Here is a 13065-nt window from a genome sequence, read left to right on the forward strand (position 1 = left end):
TCCTTACATATAACGAACTGAAGCACACAGAAGAAAGCATCTTGCAATCCCATTCTGCATTCAAAACTAAGGAGAAACTGGTACTGAAAGCATTCAGCTGGTTCCAGTTGGAAGATGGATTTTGTGTCTGAGTACCAACTAGCAGTCTTGCAGACATCAGACAAAGGACTGGGGAGTCTACAGGAGTGCTCACTATGGAGATATTGCTGTATCAAGCTACATCTTCTGGAGTAATTTATCAGAGGGCATGCATCTACTATGTTCAAAATGTTATTTAACACACCAAATGAAAATCATCTATTATAAGAAGGCCTTTCACAAGCAATCAGATTTAAAAACTGGCTATAAATTTTGAAAAAGGTTATAATCAACCTTTTCAAAGACATAACTGTACAGATACAGTTCATAAGGAAAACTACACACAGATCTTAATTAAGGCAACTTAAATTTGTTGCCACTGGAGGAGGGAACTGAGAGAACCAAGAACCAGGAAAACTTTATCTTTCTCTTAGCCAAAGTCCAGAAGACTGAAGACAAGACCAAGTCTTTTAAAAACACAGTCCAGGCTGATGAGAAGTTACTGCAGACAGAGCTTGTCCACAATACTTTCAGCTTAGAAACAGCACTCCGTTTTACATAAATTAATTTAAGCTATTGCAATAGGTTCTGTACCACTTACCCTAAAGAAGCAAAGTATTTAAAAATTTGGAGGGACTCAATTTAATGGAGCAGTCTGAGACAAAAACCCATCATCTCTGAATCAGGCTGGAGCTGAAACTCATCCTGATTAAACTCTTCAGTGCATTTTTTAGCCAGTGTTTTACTTAGAACTAGTACTCACATATGTGCATCTATAGCCATATATAACTAAAGACCAGATGAGCCACATGCTATCCTTACTCCATTCAAAGTTAAGAAAATAGAGATCAAACACTTCCATGCAAAAATATCACCCTAGCAAGAGAGCGTGTGCAAAATCAGGAAAGTGTTAACAATTATTCAGTGCATGATTTTAATGCTACCACAAAATATTACTTTATACATATAAACAAGCCCCTCTGTGATCTAAGAATTATTTACTTTAAAGACAAAAAAGAGAGGGGGGGAAAAGTAAACATCTGTAGTGAAGAACAAGAAAGAATTTGAAAAACGGAGGATGTTAGCTAAATGCTTACAAACAGGTAACAAAACATGGCCTTGGGAGAAGGAACAGATACCATAAATATGTCAAGCTGGGCCACAACAAGATAAGCTCAAGGAGAACCAAATAATTAATGAGACTAAATAAAAAAATACTGGAAGTATGTGCGAACTATCCTAAGATCCACCACCACTCAAAGATGCACCTTTGAGTAAAGAGAACCCCCTACTAACAAAGCCCCCTCCCCACATAACATGCCTAGTGAAAAAACCCACACTGTACCTTTAAATGGAGATGAGGCTTGTATCAACAAATGAGAATTAATTGTGATTAAACGTAATTGTAAATAATTGTTACAAGTGTATAGAAATTTTTACTAGGCGTGCTAGCTTTGTGGATTTAGCACCCGGCACCCATTTCTGCACAGACATGCCATAAACAAATACCTCCACTTTGTGCATGGATCGGCTCTTGCGCACTGGGTGAAGAACCCAGATTCGGGATAACATTAGAACAACTTAAGACTACAAATATAAAAGGAAAACAAGAAACTGGAAAAGGCAGCTTTGCTAAAAAGCACTGCCCCTGCCACACTACCACTGTGTATTTTATCTTTTCATTTTGCTGCAAAAGATGTACTTTGCCAAATAAATTATACGTTAAAAAGGATTGTAAGTAAAGAAGTATTATTGGGAGAAGCAAGACTTTGGTTTTTCTGAATTTGGTATGTTTAAGTCGACCTTAAAGTTATACTAAGATTTTTCTCATTTAATATTCTTTATAAAAATTTAAAAGCCTTCCAACTCATCTAGGCTTTTAATTTCCATCTTAATTTAATAGTTTGGTCATGGACTGATGCAGAATGTCATTTGGTAGTGCTGGGAGACCGCATCCAAGGAAGAGCTAACAGCGTTGGCAGGTTGTTTGGTTTATACACTGAAGGCGCACACATGGGTACTAGAGGGAGTTTCCCTCATGAACATGACAATTAAGAATGAAATCTGAGAGCTAAATACCCTGCACAGAAGACAAACACAAGGGATCTTTTGCTGGAGTCTGCAGGAAAAGCATCTTTTACCCCACGCTGTCAAGTGCTAGAAAAGTGATTTCTGGCTCTTCCTTCGGCTTTGCCCCCTGGCGCCCCCGTCGGTGCAGCGCCGCCCTGCAGGGCTGGACCCGCGCCCTGGCAGCAGGGTCTGCGCTCCCCACGCGCTGCAGCAGTTCTGCTGGAAAGATGCTGGATACCAACCCCAACACGCCTTAATACAAAGCACGGTAAGATTTCACAGCCAGCTCACCGTCAAGGGGAGGAACTGGTCCTGGTAACAGACTTCCTATAGGAAACAACCAGTGGCTGATTCGAATTCTGGCACCTGAGCAATTCGCAGTTCATAAGACAGCTCCTTAAAAGTACACTATAAAAATAAGTTTAAAATTGGCATAACAGAGGAAGAAGTTTCACCAGTTTTCTTGAAATAATTTTATCTGGTTACTGAATGAATACTTATGTGCACCTTTCTTGTAATTCACTTATTTACATGCACAGAGGTGGTTTTCTATCTGTGTGTAAGACGACCCATGAAAAGTTCAAATTGAGAAAGACTGGGTTTCAGTAAATGTCTTAAGCAGCCAGGGGCTTCGGGAACAGTACGTGAAGTTGTAGCCAGATGTTTTTTTTTCCCTTTGCAACCACTCATAGCCTTACAGAGCAAAAACTTCCATAGAAAATAAAGATTATTGGGTTTTGTGGTTTTGTTTTTTTTTTTAAATTAAAAACAAACACAGCTTGATCATGATACATACAAGCACAAGACCATATAGAAGTAATATAAACATTTCCTATGAAAAACTAACTTTCTTTCTCAATTACTGCTCTTTTCATTCCAAAATTACATCTAGGATTTTATTAAAACAAAATGGAGGGACGAATTTTAATATTGTTTGCAAATAAATTCTGTCCAAATGCTATTGCTTTAATTGAAATGTCTGTATTCTTCTCACAGGACTGAATTTTGACCTGACATTGCTGCTCTCTTTCTGCTGTACAGTTTAAAATAACATGTAACTGTGGAAGGGAAGAACTGTCGGACAAGAAGTTTAGACATTTATTAACTTTAATGTTAGACAGTAGAGGAATTAGTAGAAGGGATTACTGGGGAAAGAACAGTGGTTCCTGCTTAACTTGTTTTCCTAACTGATCCTAAGTGATGAAACTGGTCCCATCAAACACAGAAGCCAAACTAAAAGCAATTAATTCTAAGTGAAACACAGAAAAAAAATCAACTGCTTTCAAACAAAATTTCATCCCAACATGTGACTAATGGCAATACCATTCCCAATTAAATACTTTGTTAGAAAACAAGGAAATCAAACAAGGATGCATATATAAATGCAAAGATTATTATTTTTTTTTAATGCTTACACATCTGTTTTACTGAAGAATTTCTTCTCACACGCAAGACCAAAATATATGTTTGGTAAGACACCCTAATACAGAGAACAAAAATGTTATATTTAAAACTGAACATCAAGTTACAGGTTTAAGTACCAAACACCTTTCTCACAAGAACCAGTTAGGAAGTTAGTCCTGTCTATGTTGCATATACCTACATGATGAAAGGCTCATTGTACAGTTGGGGGGGGGGAAAAAAAAAAAAAAAAAAAAGAGGATACACTTATTTACCAACCAAATCTTAAAACTGTTATCTAAGATAGAGACAGCACTGAAAGTAAGATTATTTTGGAAGGAAGAAGGGAGGTTGGCCTCTGAACCTAAGAATAAGAAAAAATTAGTGGCCAAAGTGAAAAAAATAATTTCATCACAAAACAAAAAGCTTTCAGCATATCCTCAAACTTTCATTTTGCAATCAAAATAGCGAAACATTTAGATCTGTTTCTAAACAGAAACTATTTTCAAAATAAATGTTGACGATTTTGTTTTGCAAGAGGCAAACATTTCAAACTATAGAGTGGTTTTAAACTGGAAGTGTTTTAATACTCCATTTTTCAGTCAGAGGCATTAAAATCACATGTCCAGCTGAATTTTTCCAAAGGACTACTACTTGCTGAAAAAGTTCAATACAGTTGTTATGTCAAGCCACATGCTGCAACAGATGTCCTCTATTTATCCCTCTAGACTGCATTGTTTGATATTTCCTCTTAAACTTAGATTTGACCAAAGTAAAAAAAAAAATAATATAAGAATAATTTCTGTAGCATATTAACAAGCAAACTAGGAAATTGGTTTCATTGCCATATGAATCAAAGCAACTGGAATTAATTTTCCACAGAAGAAGTATGTCGCTGGCTGTACAAGGGAAAAAACAGTTATTTCTCATTTAGACTTGGAAGTTGATGTGGTTCATACATGGGAGTGATTCCACTGCTAGAGAGAAAAAGAGAGCAAAAAGGGACTACCTTGAGTTTTGTGCTGGCACTGAGTGTGGTAAATTCAGGACAAGTGAATGGGAATTTGCCTGGGAAGCAGGGAGGAGGCAGGCTGTGATGGGAAAATTGATGAAAACTTCCTCAAGCAGCCCCTAAGAGAAAAGAGAGGGACGTCCCTGCCATAAGCATCGCTCTGCTCCAGCTAAGACCTCAACTCCCCAGTGACTTGTTCAGGCTTTCCCCTAGTCACCTCCAGGGAAAGAGGCACTGTGAACACGAGGAAGGTTTTGTATTGCTATTTTACCAGTATGTTCCCTTTTACCTGTAACAATTCTTGGAATGTAACAACCTTACACAATAAATCAGTGCCCCAGCCAGTTGTTAACATAGCAGGCAGAAGATTTTAGAAAGCATCTATTTAAAAACCTCTCCTTATCTAACTGGGAGCTTCAGGGGGTGAAGTAGTTAATCTGGTAATTCACAAAAAAGTTAGAATGTATCTTCATGAACACAGCAAATCCTATTAGTGAGTTTTCCCATTTTCAGAGCCAAAATAGTGACAGCATATTGAAAAAGGGGACAAAGACTGTTCTGTAATTAGACAGTAAATTGTAATACATTTTGTGTAAAATAATTCAGTTGAACTGTCAATATTGTCTGCGTAAGTGTTATTTGGTAAGACAGTATAATTTCTGAAGCAAAATTACACAATTTATTAAATTACTTCTAGATTTGCCGTGACATATGAGCTATAAATAGGACGTGTTTTGAATGGCTCCAGAATTCCCTGAAGACACTGTAGCCTACAGGCTGGAAATCAGTTTCCCAACAACGTGTAGGTATAAGCTGTACAGCCTTTTACCTTCCCGATTTGCAAGGAAAATGGGTACGAAGATTTGGTGTCTCAGTAAGTGACTGCACAATGGGTTCATTGGAAGAGTTTATAAAATGCTAATTAATTTCTGCTCTGAATTTGTTTGGAAATCACTTCCACATTTCAAGAAATGATGACGATGTTTTTTGTAGGTGATGATAAAACCTAAAATTTAATTTTACCAGACTGTAGTATCATACTGTAATGTCCAATGGTGTTCCTCCTTACATGGCTGTGCCTTGTTATAACACATCCACTGACTGTGAAATGTCAGCTTATTAGTCTGGAGAAGGACAAATAGGTTTTTTTATTATTTTTTTTTTAATATAAAGTATTTTCTAAAAATTATGATGATGCAATAATGATTTTGAAGACTCTCTATAAAACCTTACATTAACTGATTACTGGGGTGGAAAAGCAGAGCAGCCCTGTAGCTCACTAACCATGCCACTGCCATTGCTAGTAACAGGCCAGAGGGTTTATACGACTTCAGTGAGACCTCCAAAGCTGAGTTGCTTGAAGTTGTTTTGGGGCACTTGGACCTTTAGCTTGATTAACTCTAGCAACTGCTTCTGCAGACCAGGTGGCTTCATTTGCTCTTGTTTAGCTTTGCATAATGGTGTGCCATAAGCCTAATTTTATTAAGGCAGCAGTAACAGGTAGTTTTTCTGCATTACATGAATCCTTGGACTCCTTTTTTCCCTCTAACATGATCTTAACTGTAACAGCAAGGAACCATAAACTATTCTGTGCAAAGTTTGAGGTGTGAGACGCAAAGCATGTTTCTACTGCCATCTGAAACGTGCAGTAGATTTGACAGAGAGTCTGGCATTTTGTATGAAATTCTCACTGGTTCACAAAACTCGGGGCAGAGGTTGAAGAATCCTTGCTTGAAAGTATCTGAAGTAATGGGAGGGAGCCAAACTTACGCAACTTCTATGAAATATAAAGGCTTTTGTACTTGAAGAAAGAAATACTAAAGAAATCCTAATACGTAATCCCGCATTCAGTCATTGGCTTCAATCCAGGGTAAACAGATACAAATTTCCAGCACACAAATAATTTTGTTGGTGTTGAAAGTAGTGTTATTTCAAAAAAATAATTAGAAGTAAATTAGTCCAAAAGATTGAATCAACTCTTAAAACTGATCATGTTTGGATATTGTATTTGCAATTACATCCATATAAAGAATGTGTAGGAAAGATTTATTACAGCTGGTACCCTTCACACCTCCCTTTTGAATGAAAAGCGTTTAAAACATACAAGCAAATCTTAGTGCCTAAGCAAGCAGATTTGAAAGCTGTGAATCTTATCCTATTTTTAAATAATAGCATTTAAAAAATAATTAAGCTTAAAGTCTTTAAGTCACCTGTCTCTGTGCTTGGGAAGTTCCTCAAAGCATTTGTTTAAAGTTACTGCAGAAAATCTGCCTATCTGCAGAGGAGAAACTAAGCAAGAACGTCTTTTCTTGCCAAAATAAAAACAAGCCCTTCTGAAAGCTGTGTTTTGTTCTAGCAGCTATCTATCTCCACACTTAACCTCCCTAATTTCCTTAACTTGACAGGACATTGCGATTGGGTGTTGGAGGCGGAGGAGAAACTAATTCACAGAGCTGCATCTTAAGAGGCGTTTGTACACTTTCTGCATTTATCCCATGCCTCCATTTTCTTTAACTAGATGAGAGTTACGAGCCTCAAATGATACTTAGCAGTCTTACTCTCTTAGTTAAGCTTATACTGAACCAAATGTATGTCAACCTTGTCGCAGCAGTTACACCATCATGAGAATTTAAGCACATAGATGGCTCTTCACATTGTCTGTTTGAAAAATTTGTGATATCCAGGATATGCCAAAAAAAAAAAAAAAAAAAAAAAAAGGATATAGTAGAGATTTTAAGAATTACATCTAGGTGAAATACTGTAAGAATGCAACTCATGGGAGAGTTTGATTCTTTACTTAAGTCTGTGTGAAGTAACCTCAGAGTGCGATAAACCATCCTTTACTCATTTTCAAATCAAATTTCTGAAGAGCAATAGGGTTACAAATAGTTGCCACCTCTAAATGAATGTTTATATCACAATAAAATTTCACATCTGTGTTTACACACTCCAGTAACTAAGCTAATGTCAAGGGCACTTTCGCAGAAAATTATTAAATTGATAAATTGCTTCAAGATCCAAAGCACTAGTCAGTCCTCTGCCATAATATTGTTAAATATGATTTACTATACAAAAAAGTCACAAGTGTAATACTTAACAAAGTCCATTTAGAAAATAACATCACAAATAGGAAACAACTTCACGTGGGTGGTGTTGACTTTGGGAAGCCCCAACAGAAGAATTGCCATTGTACTAGGAAGTTAAAAATTCTAAAGAAGTGGTCAGAATTACTTTAATAAAAATAGAGCATAATAAATCTTCCACTGAAGTAAGCCAAAAGGTCCATTTAAATAGAATACTCCCTTAAACCTGCTTTACACATCACTGCAGGGTTGCTCACTTGCAATTATGCTGATTAGCAAAGACATATGCAAGGCTCAAAGGGACCTTCTATAGTGTCTTGACCAACCTGCCAACAATTTATGCACATACTAATAAGGAGTATGCAATCAAAAGGAGGTTTAAACTGCAGCCATTACCTCAAACCAGATAGATACAAGGGCTACAACATATAATTGCTTTCAGTAACACTGACAGACTATCAATAAGGTTATAAATACTGCATTATATATGTGAAATCTACTAAAAACAGAACACAACATAACAATGTTGCATAACATGGGGTGACAACAGAGGACCAACCAAGCCAAAACACAAACTGGCCACAGCTCAAATTAAAGACAACAGTAATTAATATTGGAATCCAAAATCTGGAAAGTAAATGAAAAATTTTTCCTGCCCAACCTGACAATGGGCCAAATACACTTGGAAAACTAGTGCCTCTTTGAAAGGAACCTACATACAAAACATCTTACAATTTTTTTTTCAGGAATGGAACAGATGCTTTTTGATTCAGTGAATAGAAAAGTGAATTAAATATACAAAGTCCATGTCTATCTATCTAAATATAGTGTATATGTATAGCATTAGACTGTTTATGCTTTTGAAACTATTTTGTTTTGTAAATGTGGTAATTTCCATAATTTATTTATTTTCAGTAGACAATAGTTAAATCTCTGACACCTTAATGTCAACTAAAATAAGCAGCAGGCTGGTTGCCAGCACAGGAAGAAACAATTTCCCATGTCATTATTTATAGCTATATTTTTTTATCATCATGTGCCTTCTGAAAGTGGATCATCCCCTTTTACCTTTCAATCAAATATGGTATATACAGTTTGAAAACGGGTGATACAGTCATATAAGGGGCCTCTTTAAACAGAGTTATTTCTAATTCAGCTAGGTTATTGTTCACAGGTAGAAACTGTGCTTTTAGCTGTAATGGATTTTGTTTGTCAAAATGAGAAGAACGACAGTTCAAATCATTTTGTCTGAGACAGGTACCGAGGTACCAGATGGAGCTGATAGCACAGGGAGCAAGCACAGGTTGGAGCTAGCAACAGCTGCTTATCTCACCTTCTTCACAAGGCATCAACAGGATTCCTGTGTTTTCTTTGCTAACACACATTTTTCATGTCTCTCTTTTTTTTTATTATTTATTTTTCCCAATAGCAAAACAAATAGAAAGAATGCTAAAACAGAATTTTGTGGAAGAGTTCATAATTAACTTGGGAAAGGCAAGAGAATCACAAATCAGCTACTCATTGTCATTATTAACAAGGGAAAACATTTTTTTCTACCATCTGCAGGATCTGTGCTAATTTTGTACTGTGTTCTGGTCTATTTATATTTATTAGGAAAGTGTTAACATTTAATTATTTTAAAATAGAAGGCTTTTATTTTTTTCCCATTAACAGGAGCTACTGTGGAAACTAGTGGCACAGCGCTGGGGTGAAGATGGCTACATTAAGTACAGTGCATCCAGCTCATGCCAATTTCTTTTCATTTACAGACCTACATGAAACCAGGTATCGTAATACAGGTTCTCCTTGAGTTTCTGGAAATTACCAGAGGTTGTAGGCCATGCTAAAATCTGTATTTCTATCAGAGTATTCCACTTCTGCATAAATGTATACATTCATTGCTATACCTCTGTTTATCCAGCTTCTTCTAGTAAGAAACAGCGACTGTGGAAGTGTTTCTGGAAGAGTACACTTTCAGTACATTACGAAGTATTTCCTGGACATTAACACTATCTAATTTTGCAACAGCCAGGCAGCAGACTTCCCTCATGGCTTCTACATGGAAACCTGCACTGAAATCATTTGCTCCAAGTGAGAAAGCCTTGAAGCACTATCACTTTGCAACGAGGTTCAGTTTGCTCAATAAAAAAATTGAGCATGTTAAGGTTTTCCAGCATTAGGCCAAGACCTCTGCTGCTGAGGAGAAAGACAAGATAATGAAGAAGTGAAAAACTCCATTTTGGAGAGATTATGGCAGAAAGAAATCTCTGAAAAGAGGAAAACCCACAAATGCATCGAAGGCAATCCTGACAAGCAAGGAGCTATAGACAGGGCTAGAAAGCTGGTCTGCAGGTAAAAAAAAACTTCCAAAACCAGTCTTGAGATATTTCCTTAGAGAGAAGCAACAAGAAGGAAGAAAATGTGTGTGTTTTGAGGAAGAAACTAACATCGTAACTTCCACTCTGGCAGGCAGCGCTTCACGGTACTTGGGGCAGGTGACGCTAAGGTTCAGACATATTGAGCTGCTAAAAACCTGCCCTGCCCATATTTCTTCCCTCACAGCCAAGTGCCTACTCAAGAGTGATTTCACACCTTCATCTTGCCAGATTTCTGGACAGGTTGTTTAGACTTGATAGGCTCAGTTCCCCATCTGTACAACCATGATAATGACACTTTCCCACCTAAGAGAAGCACTCTGAGGACAAATGCTGGAGGAGTATTTAGAGGCAGTGATGACACAGCCTGTATGACTTCCTAAGGCAGGAACTTTGTTCCTTCTCTGAAAGTAACAAACAAGAACAGCTCTTATGTAAACAGGCTGCACAATGAACAGGAGATGGAAAGGCTCAAGGCTAAAACACACACTTGCTATTACTTTCTCTGTACTTCCTTGAGGCTACAGTGGCACTACTGAAACAATTATCTTTCTGCCACCTGAAAACAGGAAGGCTAGCAGAAAGCAGGAGGAACTTCATTTATTTTCCCTTGTGCCCACCACCAAGCCAAATTTTCATCACTGAGGCAGCTGCTGCAGGAGCCATCTTTCCTTCCCCAGAAAGGACAGAGGGAAGGAATTTAGCTGGGAAAGCTGTCACACTATAACACTTTACAAAAAAACAAACGAGAACTGATTCAGAAGCATGATTCCAGCCTGTTTTCTAAGAGATACAAGATGAGAGAAGCAGCAATGAGCCTTGCTTTGGAAAGGAGCTTAGCATTTTCAAAGCAAAGGCCTATGATTTCATTCCAAAAGGCTCAAACCCTGGCCAGGGCAAGCAGTGGCCTTCCGGGATCTACTGGCTATTAAAAAACCCAAAACAACAATACAAAACCAGGCCTAGGAATAAAATCTTGAAATACCACCGACTTTGACTCCATTCCTCAGGGTCACCATGTTGCGCTGCTCCCCCTTCACAGATGTCCAGCATTCCTGATGCTCACCATTCCTGGGAGGTGCACCTACCCATACAAAGGCTGGCTACTGCCTGCCATCGCTGGTCAGGACCTGCTCATCTCAGCAGTAACAGCTTGAGGGCATGCTAGCATCCTCCCCCTTTCTTTCTGTTGGGATTCAGGAAAATTTAACAACATACTGTGCAATGGAAGGAATGTAAACTGTAGCCTAGTATCTTTTATTTAAATGACCTAATGACATTATGTGCCCTGTCTACAGACAGCAAGAGAAGCGCCACTGTGACTGCTGAGGTATACTGCTGATGTTCATTAGCAGTTTGCCACTTACTACTCAGAATAAATAGGCAGAATGTTCCCTGGAGCCAGGACACAAGACAACATAACCGAGAGACAAACAAGTATGTTGAATCTGAAGCGGTGGTTACACTTTATTAGATCTGTCAGTAATTCTGTCACTCTGCAGGAGGCACCATCCGAGCTCATGTAACGCAGTATCTCCGCCCCATTAATCCTGACTAACAAGTATGAGATGATAGGTGTTGTAACTAAGAAACAAAATTAAATATAAATATCTACATTTAATAAACACCGTGTAGTTTATTCAGACACCCTCAAGGAAGGAACCTGGAGTCAACCAAAGGACAATAATCTTATAAACTGCATCCTAAATGAGGCCTGACCCACAAGGGTAAGTAATTTCTGCAGAAGCATAGATGTAACGTGTACTCTGATGCTTCTATGACAGAAATGAGAAATTTTCTTACATAATTTAGTAGGAAAATCATAATGGAAATACAGGCATTGTAAAACAGGATAATGAAAAGATCGTAAGTTTTTTTTATTTGTAGCAATAAATTAATCACCACATTGATATTAGAAATCAAATAAAATTGAAATCAGAAAGTGAAAAATTTGGAAAAAATATCTAGCTTCTGTTTTGCATTTTAAACAGGATAGCTTAGGGGAAACACGGGAGAAAAAAATCTCCAAACATTCCAAGCTGGCGTTGTTTGACAGCAATTCTGTATTTCTGAACATCTTTCCCCACCTTGGATTTCATTACGAAAAAGTCCAAACAATCTCAAAAAGATCAGATTATACTATATAAAGAAATACTCTACCACTACATGCATGTCTAACATACATCACACAGCATGCTACCAAATTTAAAAAAAAAGGCTTCAGAAGATGACATTGTCCATCTTTTCCATTTTCCTATCAGAACCACAAGAAAGGTACAAAACCCCTCAAACAAATTCTCCCTGTCAATATACCAGATATAAAAGAAATGAGTAACAGTTTCTAAGAAAATTGAGTAAAACCTGACTTCTGCAGGTGCAGCCCTACAACAGACAGGAGGGAGAGCAGTGGATTCCCCCCACAACTTATCTGTGTATGGAGCACATCTCCTGCAAGAATATTCACAGCTAACCAAGAACAAAGTGACCAGCAACTGTCAGTGGAAACCATGCCTACATCTGTAAACTGCCTGCATGATACTGATAAAAGCTATTCATACATTACATATATCCAAAGGGCTTGAAAATGTTTTGTTATGGCGAAGAAGATGGTAATAAGTTACTGATGAAGCAAGTGGCATGCAGCACAGAACTGTGCTTGCAGGGCCTATACAGAGTTTGAACAAAAAACAGCGAAAGATTCAAACCTGTGACCAGTTCTCTAATTTCCAAATCTGTAGTCTTGCGGAGTAACCGTACTAATGCTGGGATACCACCACAGTTTTTCAGAGCGATTTTGTTGTCATCATTTGCCTTCCCATATACCAAGTTTCTCAAAGCTCCACAGGCACTACGGTGGACTTCTGTCATCCGATGGTCCAATAGGTCCACCAGTAATTGTATTCCGCCTTGTCGTCTTATCTGAAACAAGCCAAAGTGATAATCATAAAATTAGGGAATGAACACTGGTACTATAGATGCTATGCAATGCAATTAAGTTGTGGTTTATGTAAGCTATGCACTAGCAAAGGTATGCTGATAGCTCCAC

At 37.8% G+C, this 13065-nt stretch overlaps 1 protein-coding gene across 9 annotated transcripts in view; it reads right to left on the reverse strand.

Moving 5' to 3' along the window:
• CTNND2 (catenin delta 2) overlaps positions 1-13065 on the reverse strand; it is a 680681-nt gene that overhangs the window by 139456 nt on the left and 528160 nt on the right. For all 9 annotated transcript variants that reach the window (XM_055705594.1, XM_055705593.1, XM_055705599.1 and 6 more), the window contains one exon: positions 12725-12938. In XM_055705594.1, coding sequence (XP_055561569.1) covers positions 12725-12938 — 214 coding nt within the window. The remainder of the gene's footprint in view (positions 1-12724; positions 12939-13065) is intronic.

This window comes from Falco cherrug, chromosome 3, assembly GCF_023634085.1.
Source record: "Falco cherrug isolate bFalChe1 chromosome 3, bFalChe1.pri, whole genome shotgun sequence".
Classification (NCBI taxonomy): Eukaryota; Metazoa; Chordata; class Aves; order Falconiformes; family Falconidae; genus Falco; species Falco cherrug.